Source organism: Equus quagga, chromosome 17 (genome assembly GCF_021613505.1).
Source record: "Equus quagga isolate Etosha38 chromosome 17, UCLA_HA_Equagga_1.0, whole genome shotgun sequence".
NCBI classification, from domain to species: domain Eukaryota; kingdom Metazoa; phylum Chordata; class Mammalia; order Perissodactyla; family Equidae; genus Equus; species Equus quagga.
In genome coordinates this window covers 9,440,290-9,456,425 of record NC_060283.1, presented here as the reverse complement: position 1 = coordinate 9,456,425, position 16,136 = coordinate 9,440,290, and the positions used below count along the sequence as shown (strand labels likewise).

The window sequence follows — 16,136 nt, the reverse complement described above, 5'->3', positions numbered from 1 at the left end:
TGGGGGGAAGTCAGAGCTTCCCCTGGCTCTCAGCCCCCAGGGAGCAATGCCCCCATTGGAGGTCTCTCATGCAGCTGCACCAGCATTCACTGTGTGTCTGACACTAGGCTGGGGGCTTATGGTGGTGGTGGTGGTGCAGGTAATAGAGAACTCGACAAGATGGAGTCCCCGCCCTCAAGGAGCTCAGTCCAGAAGGAAATGTACTTTGATCTCCCCTTACCTTGTACTCTGAGTTCCTTGCATGTCCTATGCTTTGGGAAAATTGGACATTATCTTTTCTACCAGGTGTTGTACACAGCTCCTTCACCCCCCCACCCCCGACACACACGGACACACACTATTTTGGGGTTATAAAGAGTCCCCTCCATGCCAACGTTGCTAAGAAAACCTCTGTCTTCTTCAAGATTTCAGAGTCCTCTGTCAAAACATGAGGGCTACCAGAGATCAGGGAGGACTTCAGCTCTCCCGCTGGCACTGCACACCCTTCGGAGGCATCCCACACCACAGTGCTCCAGGCTCACTGGCAGAGGGAGGTGAGCTCTAGGACTCGTCATCACTGGGATACCCCAGCTTCCCCAGAAGTGACGCTCCCTCCCTGGGGGTTCCCTGATCTGTACCCTGTTGTAATGTGTGTTTGATGAACCTTGGGCTCTTCTGTTGCCAAGCAACATGCCTCTGTTTTGTTTCTATTATGCCTGTTTCCATAGTAACCACAAAGGGGAGCTCTGTGGGCAGGCCCCTTGCCAGGGGATTCCCCTTCCCCTCCCTTCTCTGAAATCAGTGTATTACAGGGAAGAAAAGACGCACGGACTGCTCAAAGAATAATCATGACTTTTAAACCCCCATCCCAGAAGGGAAGTGAAGTGTGCAGTGAAGTGTTGGCAGTCTCTTCGAAAGCAGATTTTCCCCCCATCGAGGGCCTGTTGGCACATCAGCCTTAGAAGCAGAAAAACGACTGCTACCCCTTCTTTGGGCCATCTGGGACCTCCCAGACCCCACCTCCAGCCCATACACACATCAGCCCAGGCATTAGCATCCCTGCCCAACAGCAGGCCCTTCTCCATTCACTTTCATTGCTTCCTAATCTGTCCTCTTCCCCAGGGGAACAGCAAACCTAAAGGGTGATTCCGGGATCCAAACATTATTTCCTTAGCAATTCTCAAACCTCAAAGTCCTAACCCAAACTTAAAATATGAAGCTGAGTAAAATCATCCACTTCCAGCTCAATTCAAATCCCAGCCTGTATTTAAACCTCACGCTTCGCATGAGTTCCTGAATTACTCAGATCAGACGGCCGGCCGTGGTACCGGAAACCCTCCCATTACACTCAGTCCTAATTGAAATCTTCAGGCCCAAGCAGAACCCAAGGTAAAGCTGATTAGAGAACAAGAGACGAGACGCAGGGCTCTGAGTACAGACCCTGGGAGGAAAGAAGGCAAAAAAGGACTGGCCAGGCAAGAGGAAGGGAACGGAGGTGGGCAGGCAGAGGGGGGCAAGTGGACATACTGGGCACGGGTGGATCCCGAGAGCCGTGGTGAGAGATGGCTTAGAGGCCAGTGAGTTGGGGGCTTGGGGATGCTGCGGGAGCAGGAGGATAATAGGAAATGTGGTCGCGAGACTAAGGAAAAGAAGTGGCAAAACACAACTGAATGAGGCTGTGAAGGAAGGAGGGAGGGAGGAAGAGAGAAAAGAAGAGCTCAGAACTGAGCTGTGGACTGGGCGGGCTGAGTTGTAAACAGGAGCCGAGGGAGGGAGCTGGAATGAACGGAGCAGCCAACGCCCCAGCCAGCTCCCCTCCCCAGCAGGGAGTGGGGAGCAGGGAGGGAGGGGCCGGGGAGAGGGGAGCAACAGCCTCCTCTCCCCTTGTTTGGAATCTGCCTTTCTCCCATCCTTTCCAACTTCCTCCGCCTTTACCTCAGCTCTCAGGGAAAAGGGAACCGAGCCCGGGTTTCCCTCCCTCTTCAGCTTACATTTCCCAAGTCCAGTTTAAGGATCAGGCTGAGCTGGGAAGGAAGGGCCTATGCTGCCCAGAGCCTGAGTCACCACATAGTTGAGGTTCCTGTCACTTGAAGTCCCGCCTCTGCTACACCCTGTGCCCTCTGCCCGCCCCAGGACTTGGATCGCGAGGGCTGACCCTGCCCCAGGACTTGCTCCACTTCTCTGCTTCTTACCCTAGTCAGGGCTGCCATACTCTGGCTGCCACAGCCTTAGATACTACCCTCTCCCGCCTCCAAAACCTAGTGTGCTTTGTCCACCGTACTTATCCCTCAGCTTTTGAGGGACGTGCCCTCCTGCTCCTCTTAGGAGCAAAAGTGACTGAGTGGCTGCAAGAACTGTGGACAAACTAGCATGCACCCTCGATAAGTCACTTCCCCTCTCTGGACTCCCGCTTCCTTATGGGTAAAATAAAGGGACTGCTTGATGTGGTCACCCCCGGCAATCCCCCCACAGGAGGCACATCCTGTGAGTCTGAGTCAAAGAGATGGACAGTTGCTACTGAGGAGAGTGGGATAAAAGCGGTGTTCACTGACCCATGTCCTAACAGGAGTGGGTGGGGTAGGGCACAGGCACTGCCACCATAGGGCAGCCAACACCCTGGGCAACTCGGTGAGTCAGGTCCCACAGAAAGGCGGACTGGCAGGAAAGCACCCCGTGGCTTCCCTGTGAGTCAGGGGAAATGCGGATCTCCCTGAAGAACGACTGGCCAGGGTCCCGCTATAACCAACTCTCGCTTGCGCCTAGAAAGCTTCCAGTCCTAGTGCAGCCCCCACTTCCTTTGATGGGCGCCCTAACCTCATCATACTGCCTCCCTGGCCTGCTCAGCTGCTTCCGCCCCTCCTACCAGGCCTTGGCAAGCCCTCGTCTCAGCCCTCAACACCATAGCCCTTGCCACCTTCCAACTGCTCCCCCTGCCCTGGGTGTCCCCTCGTTTACCCCTTGGCTCTGCCCATCCTCACTATCCACCCCCATCCTGGCAGAGCCAGCCAGATGATTGCAAAAGGGCTGAGCCAGCGGGAGAGGCCCTCACATGACAGCTGTTCCTGCTGCGGAGGGGAGGGGGCAGCTGGAAGTAGAGGGAGGCACATTCCACGGGAGATCCGATCAGAAATAGCCCCAAACCCTGACTAACCATCCAGTCCCTGCTCTGCCCATTGTGTAAACAAGGTAAGGTTAACAGGCTCCCTTTGGAATCCTGAGGAAATCAGGAAAACAAAGAGGGGTGGGGGCTACAAGAATGAAAAGAGCCTAGGCACGTCTAGAGGTCCAGGGTCACCAGGGCATCTTTGCCACTGAGCCAGCCCCACCTGCCCAAGAAATTCTCCCTCTTAGAAGAGGTTCAAGTGACTGAAGAGCTACTTTCCAGCAAGCACCATGATCTTCCATTCCACCCATCCCTTGGGTGCTGAAACACCGGGACACCTCAGTAATTCCCCTGGAGTAAAACACAGCCTCCCCCAGGAGCCGTGCTCGCCTGACCAGAGCAAACAGACAGGAGCAGGTGGCATAGTTTCTCTAACCTTTCAGGAGCGCCAGTATTTTAGCTCCACAGCATTTGGGGAAGAGGAGAGATGAGGGTGGGTACCCTAGAATTACATTCAAACCCAGAGAGCACCAAAGCAAGTGGGGAAGCGACACTGCCCTATAGGGACCCCTGGCGGGGTGGGCCAAGGAAGCCACAGCCACCCAGGAAAACCCATCTGATGTGCGGAGGGAAAGTTCTGGGTTCCAAGGACAAAGAGTGCCGGTTGCCATGAAAACCACAGTATTAATTTCAGAAATGACTGGGCGGAGCCTCCGAAGCACTTCATTCCTCTCCTTCAACATTCTAGACCCTTCCCCCACCTTTCAAAAGGGGAAGTGGCACATTTGGGGCATGTGGGCAGCTGGTGGGATGGGTCTGACCTGGTGTGAGCTGCAGCTGTCCGGCTCCAGCTCAAAGCAGGACGTGAAAAAACAGAAGACAATCTAGGTCCTTCTCAGAAGAACTTTAACGCTTTTGACTTTTTAATAAGTGACTTAAGCAGAAGCGCCAACAGAGCTAAAACAAACAGCAGTTTATAACCACTATCTCCTGGTTTATCTACAAGCTAAACGAAGTCTTAGCCCTTCCCATTCACACTGCAGTCTCTGTAAAGATTTTATCTGTAGTCAAATACATCTCTGAACCCCGACCCCCTCTTCAGTTTCTCAACCTCCCTTTCTAGAGGCTCTGAGATTTTGTCCACTAAGTGGATAAAACAGCTTCCTCCTTGCCCTATCCTCCTACCTGTTCTCAGGCCCCAACCCACGCACAGCATCCTCCCTTCCCTTTCTGCCCTGAGACCCCGGCCCCAGCCCTGCCCTGCCCTGCCCTGCCATGCATGCATGTGCTGCATGGTCTTCAGGGGATGCCAGCTCTAGGTGGCGTGCAGGTGGCAAGAGCCTCCCTCACATCAGGGAACCAGCCCAGCAACTGGAGACGTCCCCCAGGAGCAGGCTCTCACTGGCTCTCTTACTGGCTTCCTATGGCAAGCCGGACTGGGCCAGGAGCAACCCCGCCCAGGACCGGGAGAAGTGGGGAAAGGCTGGGCTCTGCAAGCCACGCGGGGCCCCACCAGGGATCAGGGAGGGCGCAAGTCCCCAGCCTGCAGAGGTGGGGTGACTCAGGCCTCCCCAGGGCTGGGCGGGGAACCAACTCCAGATGTACTTCTCCTCTTTCCCTCCCCACATCTGCCGCTAGAAACTCCCTCTGTGAACTTTTCTTGGGCACCACAGCAGGGAAGAGGCGCCCCCATCCCCCCCCCACTCTGGAGGCCAACAGGAGCCTTCCTGAGGCCACAATCCCTCCCCTCAGGCCTCCCACCCCACCTCCAGCTTGTGGGTACTGGCCCTCCCCCAAGTGCAGGCCTGGCCTCATCCAACAACCTGGCCACCCTCCTCTGTATCAACCCGCCAGAGCTAGAGGCACAGGACGCAGGACGTGTGGATGAGTCACTCTTCCTGCAGTCTCAGAGGGAGGTGAGGAGGCGGGGTTCCGCCCCCCCACCCCCAGGCCAGACCCGCCCAGTCCATATGGGCTGCCAGGCCTGCTGCTGCCCAAGCTCTGGCCCACCTAGCAGGAGCCCCACCTATTTCACAGTTGGGTCCCACTCCTGAGCCTCTCAGGCCTGCCTCCTCAAACCTACTTGCACAACATGGTCTCTCCTGCCTAAATTCTCAGCCACGGGGAAGGTTACGGGTACCAGGGAGATAGTGAAGATTACACAAGCAAAGGAGCAGGTGGTGTGCTGGGAGACGGAATTTGGGAGGGGAGTCTGACAGGTTTGGTGAGGCCCCAGCAACCCGCTCAGGGCACACCCCAGCCAGCACCTAGCACTTTTAGATCCTATCCAAGAAGGGCCCAGACTGCTCAGAAGCAAGACAGGTAGCAAGTTTGGATCCAACTCAAGACGAGCTGCCAGGGGGCAGACTCTGAGCAAGAACCAACCCATCAATGCTCAGCTGGATTCCAAACCACAACTCTCCTCTGCCCATTCGTTCACAGAACCCCAACTGCAGCTGCAGGGACCCAGCTAGCTTACAGCCCTAGTGCCCCTCACAAGCTACCAGCCCCGTCTGTATCCGGGAAAAGCACCTTCCTACCCTCCCAAGCCAAAAGCCTCCCTCTGTGCATAGACTAAGAGGGTGGGAGAAAGGAACCACACATAAAACCATAACCTGGAGACCAAAGGCAGAGTCAGGACTGTTTCTGCATGTGTCTCAAAAAGTGAATCAAATTAGAGGTTTCCAGTTTCACCTGAGCCCTTAAATTTACAGGGAGATCTTTAATGGTCTTCGGAAAAGACAGAGCAGAGGCAAGAATCTGTGAAAAGGGTATCATAAAAAGTAAACTCAAAAGAAAAAAGAGTAATCACTGGTCTGAGCAAGCTTATTAGATGATATTCAGGACTGAGCTACAATTCAGGAAGCAATAGGCTTCAGGGACACCCACGGGGTTCAAAGTCCTGCCTCTAGCACTTACGATGTGTGATCACGGGCAAGTTACTTATATCTCTGAACCCTACTTCCTTGTTAACAAGTAGGGCTATCCCAGAGGATCCACAGCCAGGTTAGGGCCAACGGGCCAGCGTCTGTTCCGAGTAGCCTGTGCCTGGCCTTCCTGCTTGTTCTAAGTATTTAAACTATGACCCCTGGATACCACCGCCTTCCTCCCTCACAGGGCAGTTGTGGGAAACCGTAAAGTTCCTCTGCTTGCTGTGCCCCATCGTATGTTAGCTCTGACATCATTAACTGGTGTTCTCTCCCTTCACTGGGGAAGGTCTGGAATCTGATCCTTAGGAATTAGGTCATTACAAAGCCCCATGTCACCACCCACCCTAACAGCATCCAAAATCTCCCAGATAGAAGACAGTCCCATCACAGTAGGAGGCAGGGTCATAAAAATCAAAACTGAGGCGAGGCCTCTCTCCCTGCTCTTCTGAAGATTTCTCTCCTGCCAAGGGAGGTACACCAGGCATAGAAAACACCCTGCTTCCATACAGCTACTCCCTCTTGAAGCCATCACTCACAAAGAAGGCAGGACAGGAAAGGGTTCAATGTTCAGTTTCCTTTAATGACCCCCGTCTCCCTGAAGGGCAGGTGCAGGCAGCTGGGCGGTGGCAAGAGATGTTCACTTGAAGATCTTGCCCTGATTGAAGGCTTTGCCCACATGCTGGAAGGCCCCCTCCCAGGAAAAGTACTCTCGAACCAGCGTCTGGGCCTCCTCGCTGCCAGGATCCAGTTTCCGCCATGTATATGACTCGTAGTCCACCTGCCAATCTGGACTCAGCTGGAGAGAAAAAGCCAGGTAAGAAGGATGTGGTCAGGTTATCCGATACTGTCTCACACCTGTTACTTCCAGCTCAGACAGATGTCATCAGAGCCGAGGATTCGTGTGAACATGAACTCCTTTCTGTACACATCCCTTGGACTCTCCTGAATGCTCGTCAGTCCAGGAAGAAAGGAGTGTGCTTCTGGAAGCCTGGCCCCACCCTCAAACCCTACACCTTCCTCACCGGAAAGGCGAGCTCCTGGCCTCGGAAGACCCAGACTCCAGAAATGGAGCTGCTATTGTTGGTTCCAAAGAGGATGACGCTGGCAAAGGCATTCTTCCTCAGCTTGTCCAATCGCTGGAACATTCCTGAAGGGACAAGGGAGAACATTCAGCCTTGGGAATCACATCACCCACTACCTTGTCCTCCCTCCCTCTTCCCAGACCCACCCTCTTCTCACCAGTGATGAGGTTGCAACTCATGAAGGTCTGGGTGAGCTCTTCAGGGAAGCGGTACTCAGAGTACCACAGGGACCAGCCATCCTTGTCAAAGTGCTCCCAAAAATACGGCAGCGCCACAGAGAGTGTGTCCTCATTGGAGTACTTGCGCTTAAATTCATCCAACACAAAGGTACTGAATGGAGGAAAAAACCAAGGAGGTCAATGTGGAAAAGGTGCTACACTAAGGCAACAAAGGGTTGCCATGCCAAAAGAACCTAAGGGCCTTTTCGCTTAAAACGTACTGGTTTAAAGGAAGAGTCTGGCAGATGTGTATAACCTAATGAGGCCTGTGAGCTGAAGGGCATGAACAGGGGCCTAAGGTACTCTCTCGCTCCCTACCCCCAGACTGAGTATGCTAGACACTTAGAGGTGGGGCTCAAAGGAGACCTGCCCCAGGAAAGGCACGGCGAACTGCTGCCCCCTGGTGGAGACGCAGGGTGAGGAGGCCTCCTCTTTTTTTCCTGGGCAGCCCCTCCCCGGGCTCTTTTCCATGAGTCACATTCAGTTACTGACTCACCCAAGTCTCTTTCCCCCACCACAGGCCTCTTCGGGTTACACACACTATGATATGACAGCAATGTAAGCAGTGAACATTTTCAAAGGGCCTCCACCCCAAATCTTACACCCATATCCTTTAGTCATTTTGCCCAGAAACAAGTTCAGATGCTGAATAACCCTTGGGTTTCAGTATCTTTGAAGCAATTTGACACGATGAGCCAAGAATGCCAGCAACAGTATAGGAGAGGTCCTTCCCCTCATGGTAGGCGTTCTATTTCTTCCTTTCCAATTATAAAAATACATGCTAACTGAAGAAAATCACCTGCAATGCCAGCAAACAAGATAATTTATTTCCCACTGGTGAGTTTGCAAAGATAACGCACACAGTTTTGTGCCTTACACAACTTGTTCATTTAATGCCACGTCACGCTATTGAGAAGTTTTTGCAAATGTCCTATACACCTGTTAACCCCCCTTACTGAACGTTTAATTGGCTCAATTATTCATTAGCATAAATAATGCCAACAAATCCTAGAGTTAGAGACAGTTACCTCCCCTCCCTTTACAGGCAGGTTAAGTGGTGTGGCTTGCCCACAATCACAATGTAGCAGAGAATCTGTCCTTCAAATCTAGGTCCTAGGTTCCTTCCCTAATGCACAGCAGAGACCCCATCTGAGGAGCTTTAATACCTCGACCACCCAAAAAGGACTATGGATTTTTTATTCACACCCTCCGAAACTGTTCCAACTTTATTATTCATGATCGTGGATCCATTTTTTCTAAGTAACCATAAGCTCTGAATAGCTCCTGAAACAAGTTTAGCTAAAAGGCCTTAAAAGGACTAGAATTAACTCTGGACAAATCACAGCCTTGGTCTTTGAAGGCATGACCTTCGTGACATTAAAAATCCCAGGGAAAATCATCTTGCAGGCCAGCAGAGCACCATGGGGATGCACTACCAATAGGTATTAATAAACATTCCCCAGGGGCCAGGCAGGTGGCAGAGTGGTTAAGTTCGTGCACTCCGCTTTGGTGGCCCAGGGTTTCACCAGTTTGGATCCTGGGTGCGAACATGGCACCGCTCGTGGGGGCATGCTGAGGCAACGTCCCACGTGCCACAACTGGAAGGACCCACAACTAAAAATAGACAACTGTGTACCAGGGGCACCTTGGGGAGAAAAAGGAAAAATAAAATCTTAAAAAAAAATCCACAAAGCATATAAGAAATGCAAAGTTTATTTCAGATTTTTTTACTGCCTGATTTATTTTCTGCCCAGAGTATAGAGACCTAATAAATGTGAAAATCTCTAGCTAATAATTAACAATACCCATGTTACAACAGCATATGTAATTTGGGTTAGTTATCACAGCTTATTTACACACACCAAAAATTCTGCTCCCTCTTGACCTGCCCCTGTGCTAGGCTCAAAGTAAATCACTTTAGCTCAAAACGAAATATATCTAAGCAGCTGCGTCCAGAGCCGTCTTAGTCTTGTACAAAGTGCCCAGAAGTAACAGCTCTCAGCTACACTCCAAGTTGCTCCCCAGATGGGGAAGTAGCAGTTCCTAAAGGTGACTGTCCAGCACTGTGATTTTTTGTGTGTTTTTGTTTTAAAGATTGGCACCTGAGCTAACACCTGTTGCCAATCTTTTCTCTTTTTTTGCCTTCTCCTCCTCAAAGCCCCAGTACATAGTTGTATATTCTAGTTGTAGGTGCTTCTGGTTGTGCTGTGGGACGCCAACTCAGCGTGGCTTGATGAGCAGTGCTGGGTCGGCACCCAGGATCGAAACTGGTGAAACCCTGGGCCACCGAAGCAGAGCGCACAAACTTAACCACTAGGCCACAGGGCCAGCCCCACTATGATGTTTTTAAGTTACAATCTTAAGCACAGCTATTATGCCCACCACCAGTGTGAGCTCCTTCACACTGGTTTATCCCATATCAAGACCATTACAAAACGAGGGAGGTGAAACCCTGTTGAACCCTAACAGACCAAACTAGTGAAAGGCCGGATGGCTTTGGAAAGGTAGAATGAGAGGGTGAGCAAAGTAGAGAGAAAAGAGAACAAAGTGACCACAGAAAAGACATTCTTCATATTTCCTGAAATTGTCAGGACTTGGGGCAGTGACTGAAGAAAGATTTAATGGAAGAGAACTGGGCAAGGACTGGGTGTCGCACCTTTGTCAGACCAAAAATCTCCCTTATACTGTATTCTTTCTTCCAAGGACCCCTACATTTACTGAAAAGAGGATACAGACGACCACCCCATCTATCTCCTTCTCCTTGAGGGGTTTAATGCCCCCAGTTTTGCAAACAATGAACCAGACAGGCACTGGGTAGACATGGTCATCGTCCTTTCTGTTAGTAAGCAATTTTTATACAACCTGGTTCATCAAAACAGCAAAAACATAAGCAAACCATTCTGACGTGGTGTCACTGCTGCTTCAGCAAAGCCAGCCCAGCAGAGCTGACACAAGGCTCCCTGCACCTTCTTGCAGCTCTCACTCTGTTAATTCAGAGGGATTTCAAATCTTAGCGAGCAGGAAAAGACCAATTTAACTCCACATCGATTTCTGTACCTGCCTACTTTCTCTGCTAGAAAGGAAGTTCCAATCTTTCCAAATACTAAATGTGTTTGGAACTTGCTTTTTACTTTTGAAATTTACCCAATTCTTGATGATAAATTCAGGAAGTTGCTGTTTTTGCAACTAAAACACGCCTTTCAATTTTGTATACACAACCTAAAATTCTGGGCCGTAGCTGTGTGTGAGGGGGACACACACAGGCGAAAACAGGCCTTCTTGGGTCCATGTCCCCTCCAATACCCTTACCTCTTGGGCAGGTGAGCAAAGGGGTCCTTGGCTTTTGGCTCAGCAGCCAGCGCCTGCTCACATTCATCCATCTCCTCCTCAGGAGCAGGAGCAGCCGCCTTTTTCTCCTCTTTCCGCTCAGCCTGTGGCTTCTGCTTCTCCTCCCGAGAACCCTTCTCTTTCCTTGGGGTGTCCTTTTTAGGCTGGCTCTCTGCAAATTTTTTAGCTGGTGCAGAGGAAAGCAGAAGTGTCAGTGTCCTGCCTCTTTCCACATCCCTCCAAAACCAGGCAGCAAACAGGATAACGGAGGAAAGCTGGGCGAATTAAGGCATCTAGGCTCTCAGCACCCTGCCACCAGCTCAATGGACATCTCCGAGCAAGAACACAACTCTCAGCAACAAATACGCGTGCGTCGTAATTACATATAACACAAATTAACACAAATGAGAGCACATGTGCGTATAAAACAAGTTTCACAAACTAGTTACTGCATGTGATACCCTACATTCCGTGGGTCCATATGACCCGAAGGCTGGAAAGGAAATCCAGGGGTTGAGACGGAGCAAACCAGCCCAACCCTGGCGGCACAAACCAGCCCAACCCTGGCCGCACAAACCAGCCCAACCCTGGCCACACGCTCCTCAACCTCCTCAGACTTACCATCAAACTGGGCCATCTTCTCACAGAGCTTCACCTCCCCCAAGACAGCCCGGAACTGGGGCTGGTTAATGCAGGTGAGGAACCAGCGGTTGGTATTGGGGAAGGCCTGGCGGAAAGAAGGCTCCAGGACCTGCCAGGATGAAGGGTGGAAACAGAGTCAGTGAGGGAAACGTCCTGAAGAGTTTCAAGCCAGAGGCCGAGAGACCCTTGTTTTTTCCTACACCAAAGCACCACCTTCCTCTCAACCTCCCAGACAGCAGCTCCCCAGAACACCATCTTACCTTGGAGGGCTACTTCCCATTTACCTCCTAATCTCTTTTTGCCAGTCCAGTCCCATTTAATGGATGCTTGATCCCACCCTCCATTTAGCAGGAATCTACTTGGTAGCAATAATATTTATATGGTGCCTTGCTCCTTCTACAAATCTATTTCACACTTGGTTTCCAATCTTTTGAACTTCACACGTCAATAAAATTTTTTTTAAAAAAAGGTTGGGACCAACAGAGGGCTATCAATTACTCATTTTACCAAATAATAAAAACTATCTACATTAACTACACAACATATATATATATACACCTACACACACACACACACTACCATCAACCTTCAGAAAACCAAGAACATTCAACAGCAAAAAGCCTAACTATTATTCCAGAACGAACAGTCCTTTAAATTAAACTCAGCTTCATGAAAAACTCATTTACCTTTTTCTAGTTTGCCAAGATCAGAGGAAAAATAATGTTGTCGTGGAGACAGAACATCGCAGTCATCTCTGCTGGTTCTGCAGTACTTGGGTTCAAACTCTACTCCACCACTTACTAGCTACATGCCCTTGGGCAGGCTCCATTTTTCCTCACCCACACACAGGCAAAGACTCACTGAGGTGATCCCAGGAAGGCCCCTGGCACAGGGTCTGGCACGAAGTAGGTGCTTTTCTCTTTGCTATCACCTTACTCTTCTGGACCTGAACCAGTCAAGAGCTGCTATTTAGGAACCGGCAACATGTCATCTTTTTTGACCCAATAACCTCTACAACTGATTATTACTACCCTGGTTTTATAGTTTACAGATGATAAAAACAGGACTTAAGGAATTCACACACACACAGACATACACAGCCTTCTACCTCCAACTAGTAAGTTATGAAGCCAAGAAGAGAATCTAGTTCTGCCTCCAAAAGCTCCTGATGCTGAAGCTGCCATCCCTACCTCTGTCTTCACAGCTCAGCACAACTGGGCTTCCCAAGAAATATGGGAGCAAACCAAGCACCTTAGTTGCCAAACAAAAACTAAGGGCAAGAGAACGTTCCCAAACTTCTCAAGAGGAGGAGGAGAAGAAGCCATAGTGCTCAATCTTGGGATTCCCAGACACGAGCTGTCATCTCAGACTCCCTCCCGTCCAAGTCCTCAGCAGGACACACAGTAACCTGAGAGACTTGTCACTTAGTTTCTAACCCCCACCTACCCTCTGCCAACCTGATTCTTTATAAACTTCACCTGTTTGTAGAGCCACAACAGGGTGCAGACAACTGTGATGTCAGCCAGCGTAACTCGTTCGCCCACCAGAAAAGTCCTCGTCTTCAAGTGAGCATCCAGCAGCCCCAGAATTCGCCTCACCTCCTCCTTTGCGTTCTCTGTGGCCTAGTGATTTAATATGATCCAACTTACCATTCAGAAACTAAAGAACATTCAAGAGCAAGAGTGCCACAATTTCAGAATGGACAGTCCTTTAAATTAAACTCAGCTTCATGAAAAACTCGTTTACTGTTTTTTAGTGTGCCAAGATCAGAGGGAAAATAATCCCTTTCCCTCCCCTTCTCCCCCTAATAACACAACTAAGGTAGCTTTCCAGTTACTGAGTCCCAGCTCATCCCCCTGGTTTCACTGGAGTCAGCTCCTACAATCACTGCAAATGTATCACGAAGGAAGCTCTCTCAGCACTAAATTTCTTCATGGTGCAGTCTGGCTTCATTCCCATTGCAACAATCATAGTCCTCTATCTTCAGATCCTAGACGGAATCTTACAGGTCATCGGCTCTAACCACTCGCCCACCATTTGGTCGGTATAACCTTCCTACAGCAGAAATCTCTCCTCTGACAGTGCATGATGTAGACACCACGTCCACAGAGTCTGACAAAGAACCCAGATGCTATCAGGAGCGCAGTGCTCCCAAATTTCACCCCGAAGATTAGGTCTTCTCATTACACACATATTCTTGGCATCTTTCTCAACCTATTTTATTTCTTATTCCCCGACACTCAGGAGTGGATGTAATCCCTGCCCTTGACTTCTCCCCACATTCCAAGGCTCACCTGCTTGTTGTGGTGCATGATGCCCAAGGTGGGGAACACCCAGGTACTGGCTGGGGGCACTATGTCACTATCAGCAAAGCTCACCCACTGGACCACCTGGGCTGCTGCCTCTGGAGTACTTCCCCGCAGTTCTTCATTGCTCACTGCAGAGGCAGAACAAAAGGTCAGAACGTTGGAGTCATGCCAACACCAATCCAGGTCCCTGAAAAGTCCTCTCCCTGTTCACTGCGGCTCCCCCTCACCCGCGCATAGACCCCTCACCTCCAGACCCTCCCATTTCCACATTCGCTGCAAATTACCATAGTAAGCAATGGCATTGCTCTCAAACACACAGAACCCATCATCACCCTCAAATGCTGGAACCTGGGGACAAAGCAGACAAAACATAAGTAAAATACATAGTCATCTCTCACTAACCAATCCTGGGAACTGCATTGTTTTGGATACAAATTTTTATATAAGGCTGACAACTCTTGCTAACCAAACTCTTGATACTGTCTGGAACTCAGGAACCAAAAATACTTGAATAACTTGGTACCCCTTACAATCTGAATTCACATAAGAAACCCAAAAGTCTTACCTATTATCAGATATTTATATAAAACTCCTCAATCAAATAAGCAAACGGCCAGAAGCCTAGTCTTCTATCGCTATCTACAATATTCAAAGCATTACAGCGTTCCTCACACTATACTTGATCTCTTCTACTCTTAGCATGGTGACCTATCTCTGTAAGCCTCTTGGGACAAGAATTCTGCTCATAGTAGATACTTGATTTACTTGCACTGAAACAGCCAAAACTCATTCTCTCACGTAAATACAAAGTAAAAGTCTGTGAATTTTATAAAAAGTCACTGAATAGCTCTCTATTATTTCTAACTACATCTGAATCTACAATTACCTCAAAATAAAGGTTTTTTTTTAAAAAATCACTGAAATGTGGAAAAGAAAACATGGAAAGCTCCCTTTTAAAGATGGTGGCCATCTTCAGGGTGACAGACCCTTAACAACTCCTCGGGTTCTCAGGACCAAAGGCCCCTCTCCACTTCCTACTTACCTTGCCGGCAGGAAATTTACGGAGAAACTCAGGGGTGCGGTTGGTTTGGCCAAAGTGGAAGTGGGGTGGTGCGGAGAGCACGCGGACCTGAGCCCCGCTGTACTGGGCGGCGATGAGAGCCTTGAAGGCCCTCCAGTTTTCAGGATATGTGTACAGGGTCTGTGCCAGAAAGAGGAGAGGAAAAAAAAATTAGCGTGAGTTGAAGAGTCCCAGTCCTAAATGTCACCTCCCAGAAGGACTTCCCTGAGTGACCCCAATCTGTTCAACTCACTCCTTTACTCCCCCTGGTGAACCACATTCCTTAGTACCTGTCATGTGTAATCAGAGTCCTCCAAAATACCAGAGGACAGAACAACACACCAACTGCTAAATAAAGCTTGTTGACAGATCTGACCTTCCATAAGGACATCTCGAGAAGCATGCTCTTCTCCTCGAATCTATCTCCAAGAAATCCAGAACTCCTAGGTCCCTCGGACTCCATCTGCCGCCAAGCATCCGCCCCTCCCTTCCCTGAGCCAGGGTTTCATTCATTGATGGTTACCGGGTGCCTGCTACTCCACTGCTGAGCCGCTCACTCCTTCCCGAGCATCACTCTCGTCTCTAAGACACAAACCCCGACCAAGACATTCCCAGGTTCCCCTCAAAATAGCCACCGAGATCTAGAACGGCATCTCCTCTTCCTAAATCAACTCGGTCTCCCTAAAAAGCCTTTCCTGTCACGCGCACCATCTTCCGATCCCGTCCCGCAGTGAGTTCCCTGATGTTGCCTTCACTCCTCCTATTAACCTGACCAGGGGGGTCCGACTGGTCTGACTCCACCGTCCGGAGGTTCCTCTCGCTCCCGAACTCCCCTGATGGATGACCCTCAGCCGAGGCCAGCCGTCCTTGCCCACAAAGACCCTCCTCTTCACCCTGTCCCTACTGTTGTCCCACAAAACGGTCGCAAAAGTTCTGTCAACCTGCCCAGATCCCACGTCTCGAGGCGGCAATGAACCCGAACCCCTTTCCCCGGCCCCAGACAGTCAGGACCCGGCATCTTTTTTCTCCTCTGCCCCAGACCCTTCCACCTCTTTGGCCTCCGAGAGCCCCAGCCTCAGTTCCCCTCCGGGGCCTGGAAGCCCTGCTCTCCAACAGTACGGTCTCTAGATCCTAGGTCAGCTCCCCATTCGGCTCCAGAACTCCTCTGACGCCAGCTCACCCAACTCGGGCAGAGGATGGCGTCGGATAGGGTGACCTGGCTCGCCAGAGCCGGCAAACTTACCCCAGCCGCCATGGTGATTCCGCAGAGAAAGGGGGTGGGGCTCTCGGCGCTGCCGCAAAGTAAGCCGTCAGGGAGGGAAGGGAGGGGGGAAGGGAGAGACGTGGAGAGACAGCAGCCGGAAAGCGAGGACGGCACACACGGCATACGCACGACAGTTCGGTGTCCCGCGGCGACAGAATTGGAAAGGGAAGGGGGTGGGGTCTGCTGGCCTACGCGGAAAAGGATCGCGCCTGCGCAACGGGG

The 16,136-nt window shown here is 50.7% G+C and overlaps 1 protein-coding gene across 1 annotated transcript; it reads right to left on the bottom strand.

Moving 5' to 3' along the window:
• Positions 1 to 6,571: 6,571 nt before the first annotated feature.
• EEF1G (eukaryotic translation elongation factor 1 gamma) lies at positions 6,572 to 16,037 on the bottom strand. Its single transcript, XM_046643588.1, has 10 exons — positions 15,894 to 16,037; positions 14,633 to 14,791; positions 13,875 to 13,938; positions 13,576 to 13,718; positions 12,760 to 12,903; positions 11,261 to 11,390; positions 10,622 to 10,826; positions 7,252 to 7,424; positions 7,035 to 7,159; positions 6,572 to 6,808 (listed from the first exon to the last, which is right to left on the bottom strand). Exons 1-10 carry the CDS (start codon positions 16,035 to 16,037, stop codon positions 6,650 to 6,652), a joined length of 1,446 nt encoding a protein of 481 aa, XP_046499544.1. The 3' UTR covers positions 6,572 to 6,649.
• Positions 16,038 to 16,136: the final 99 nt, after the last annotated feature.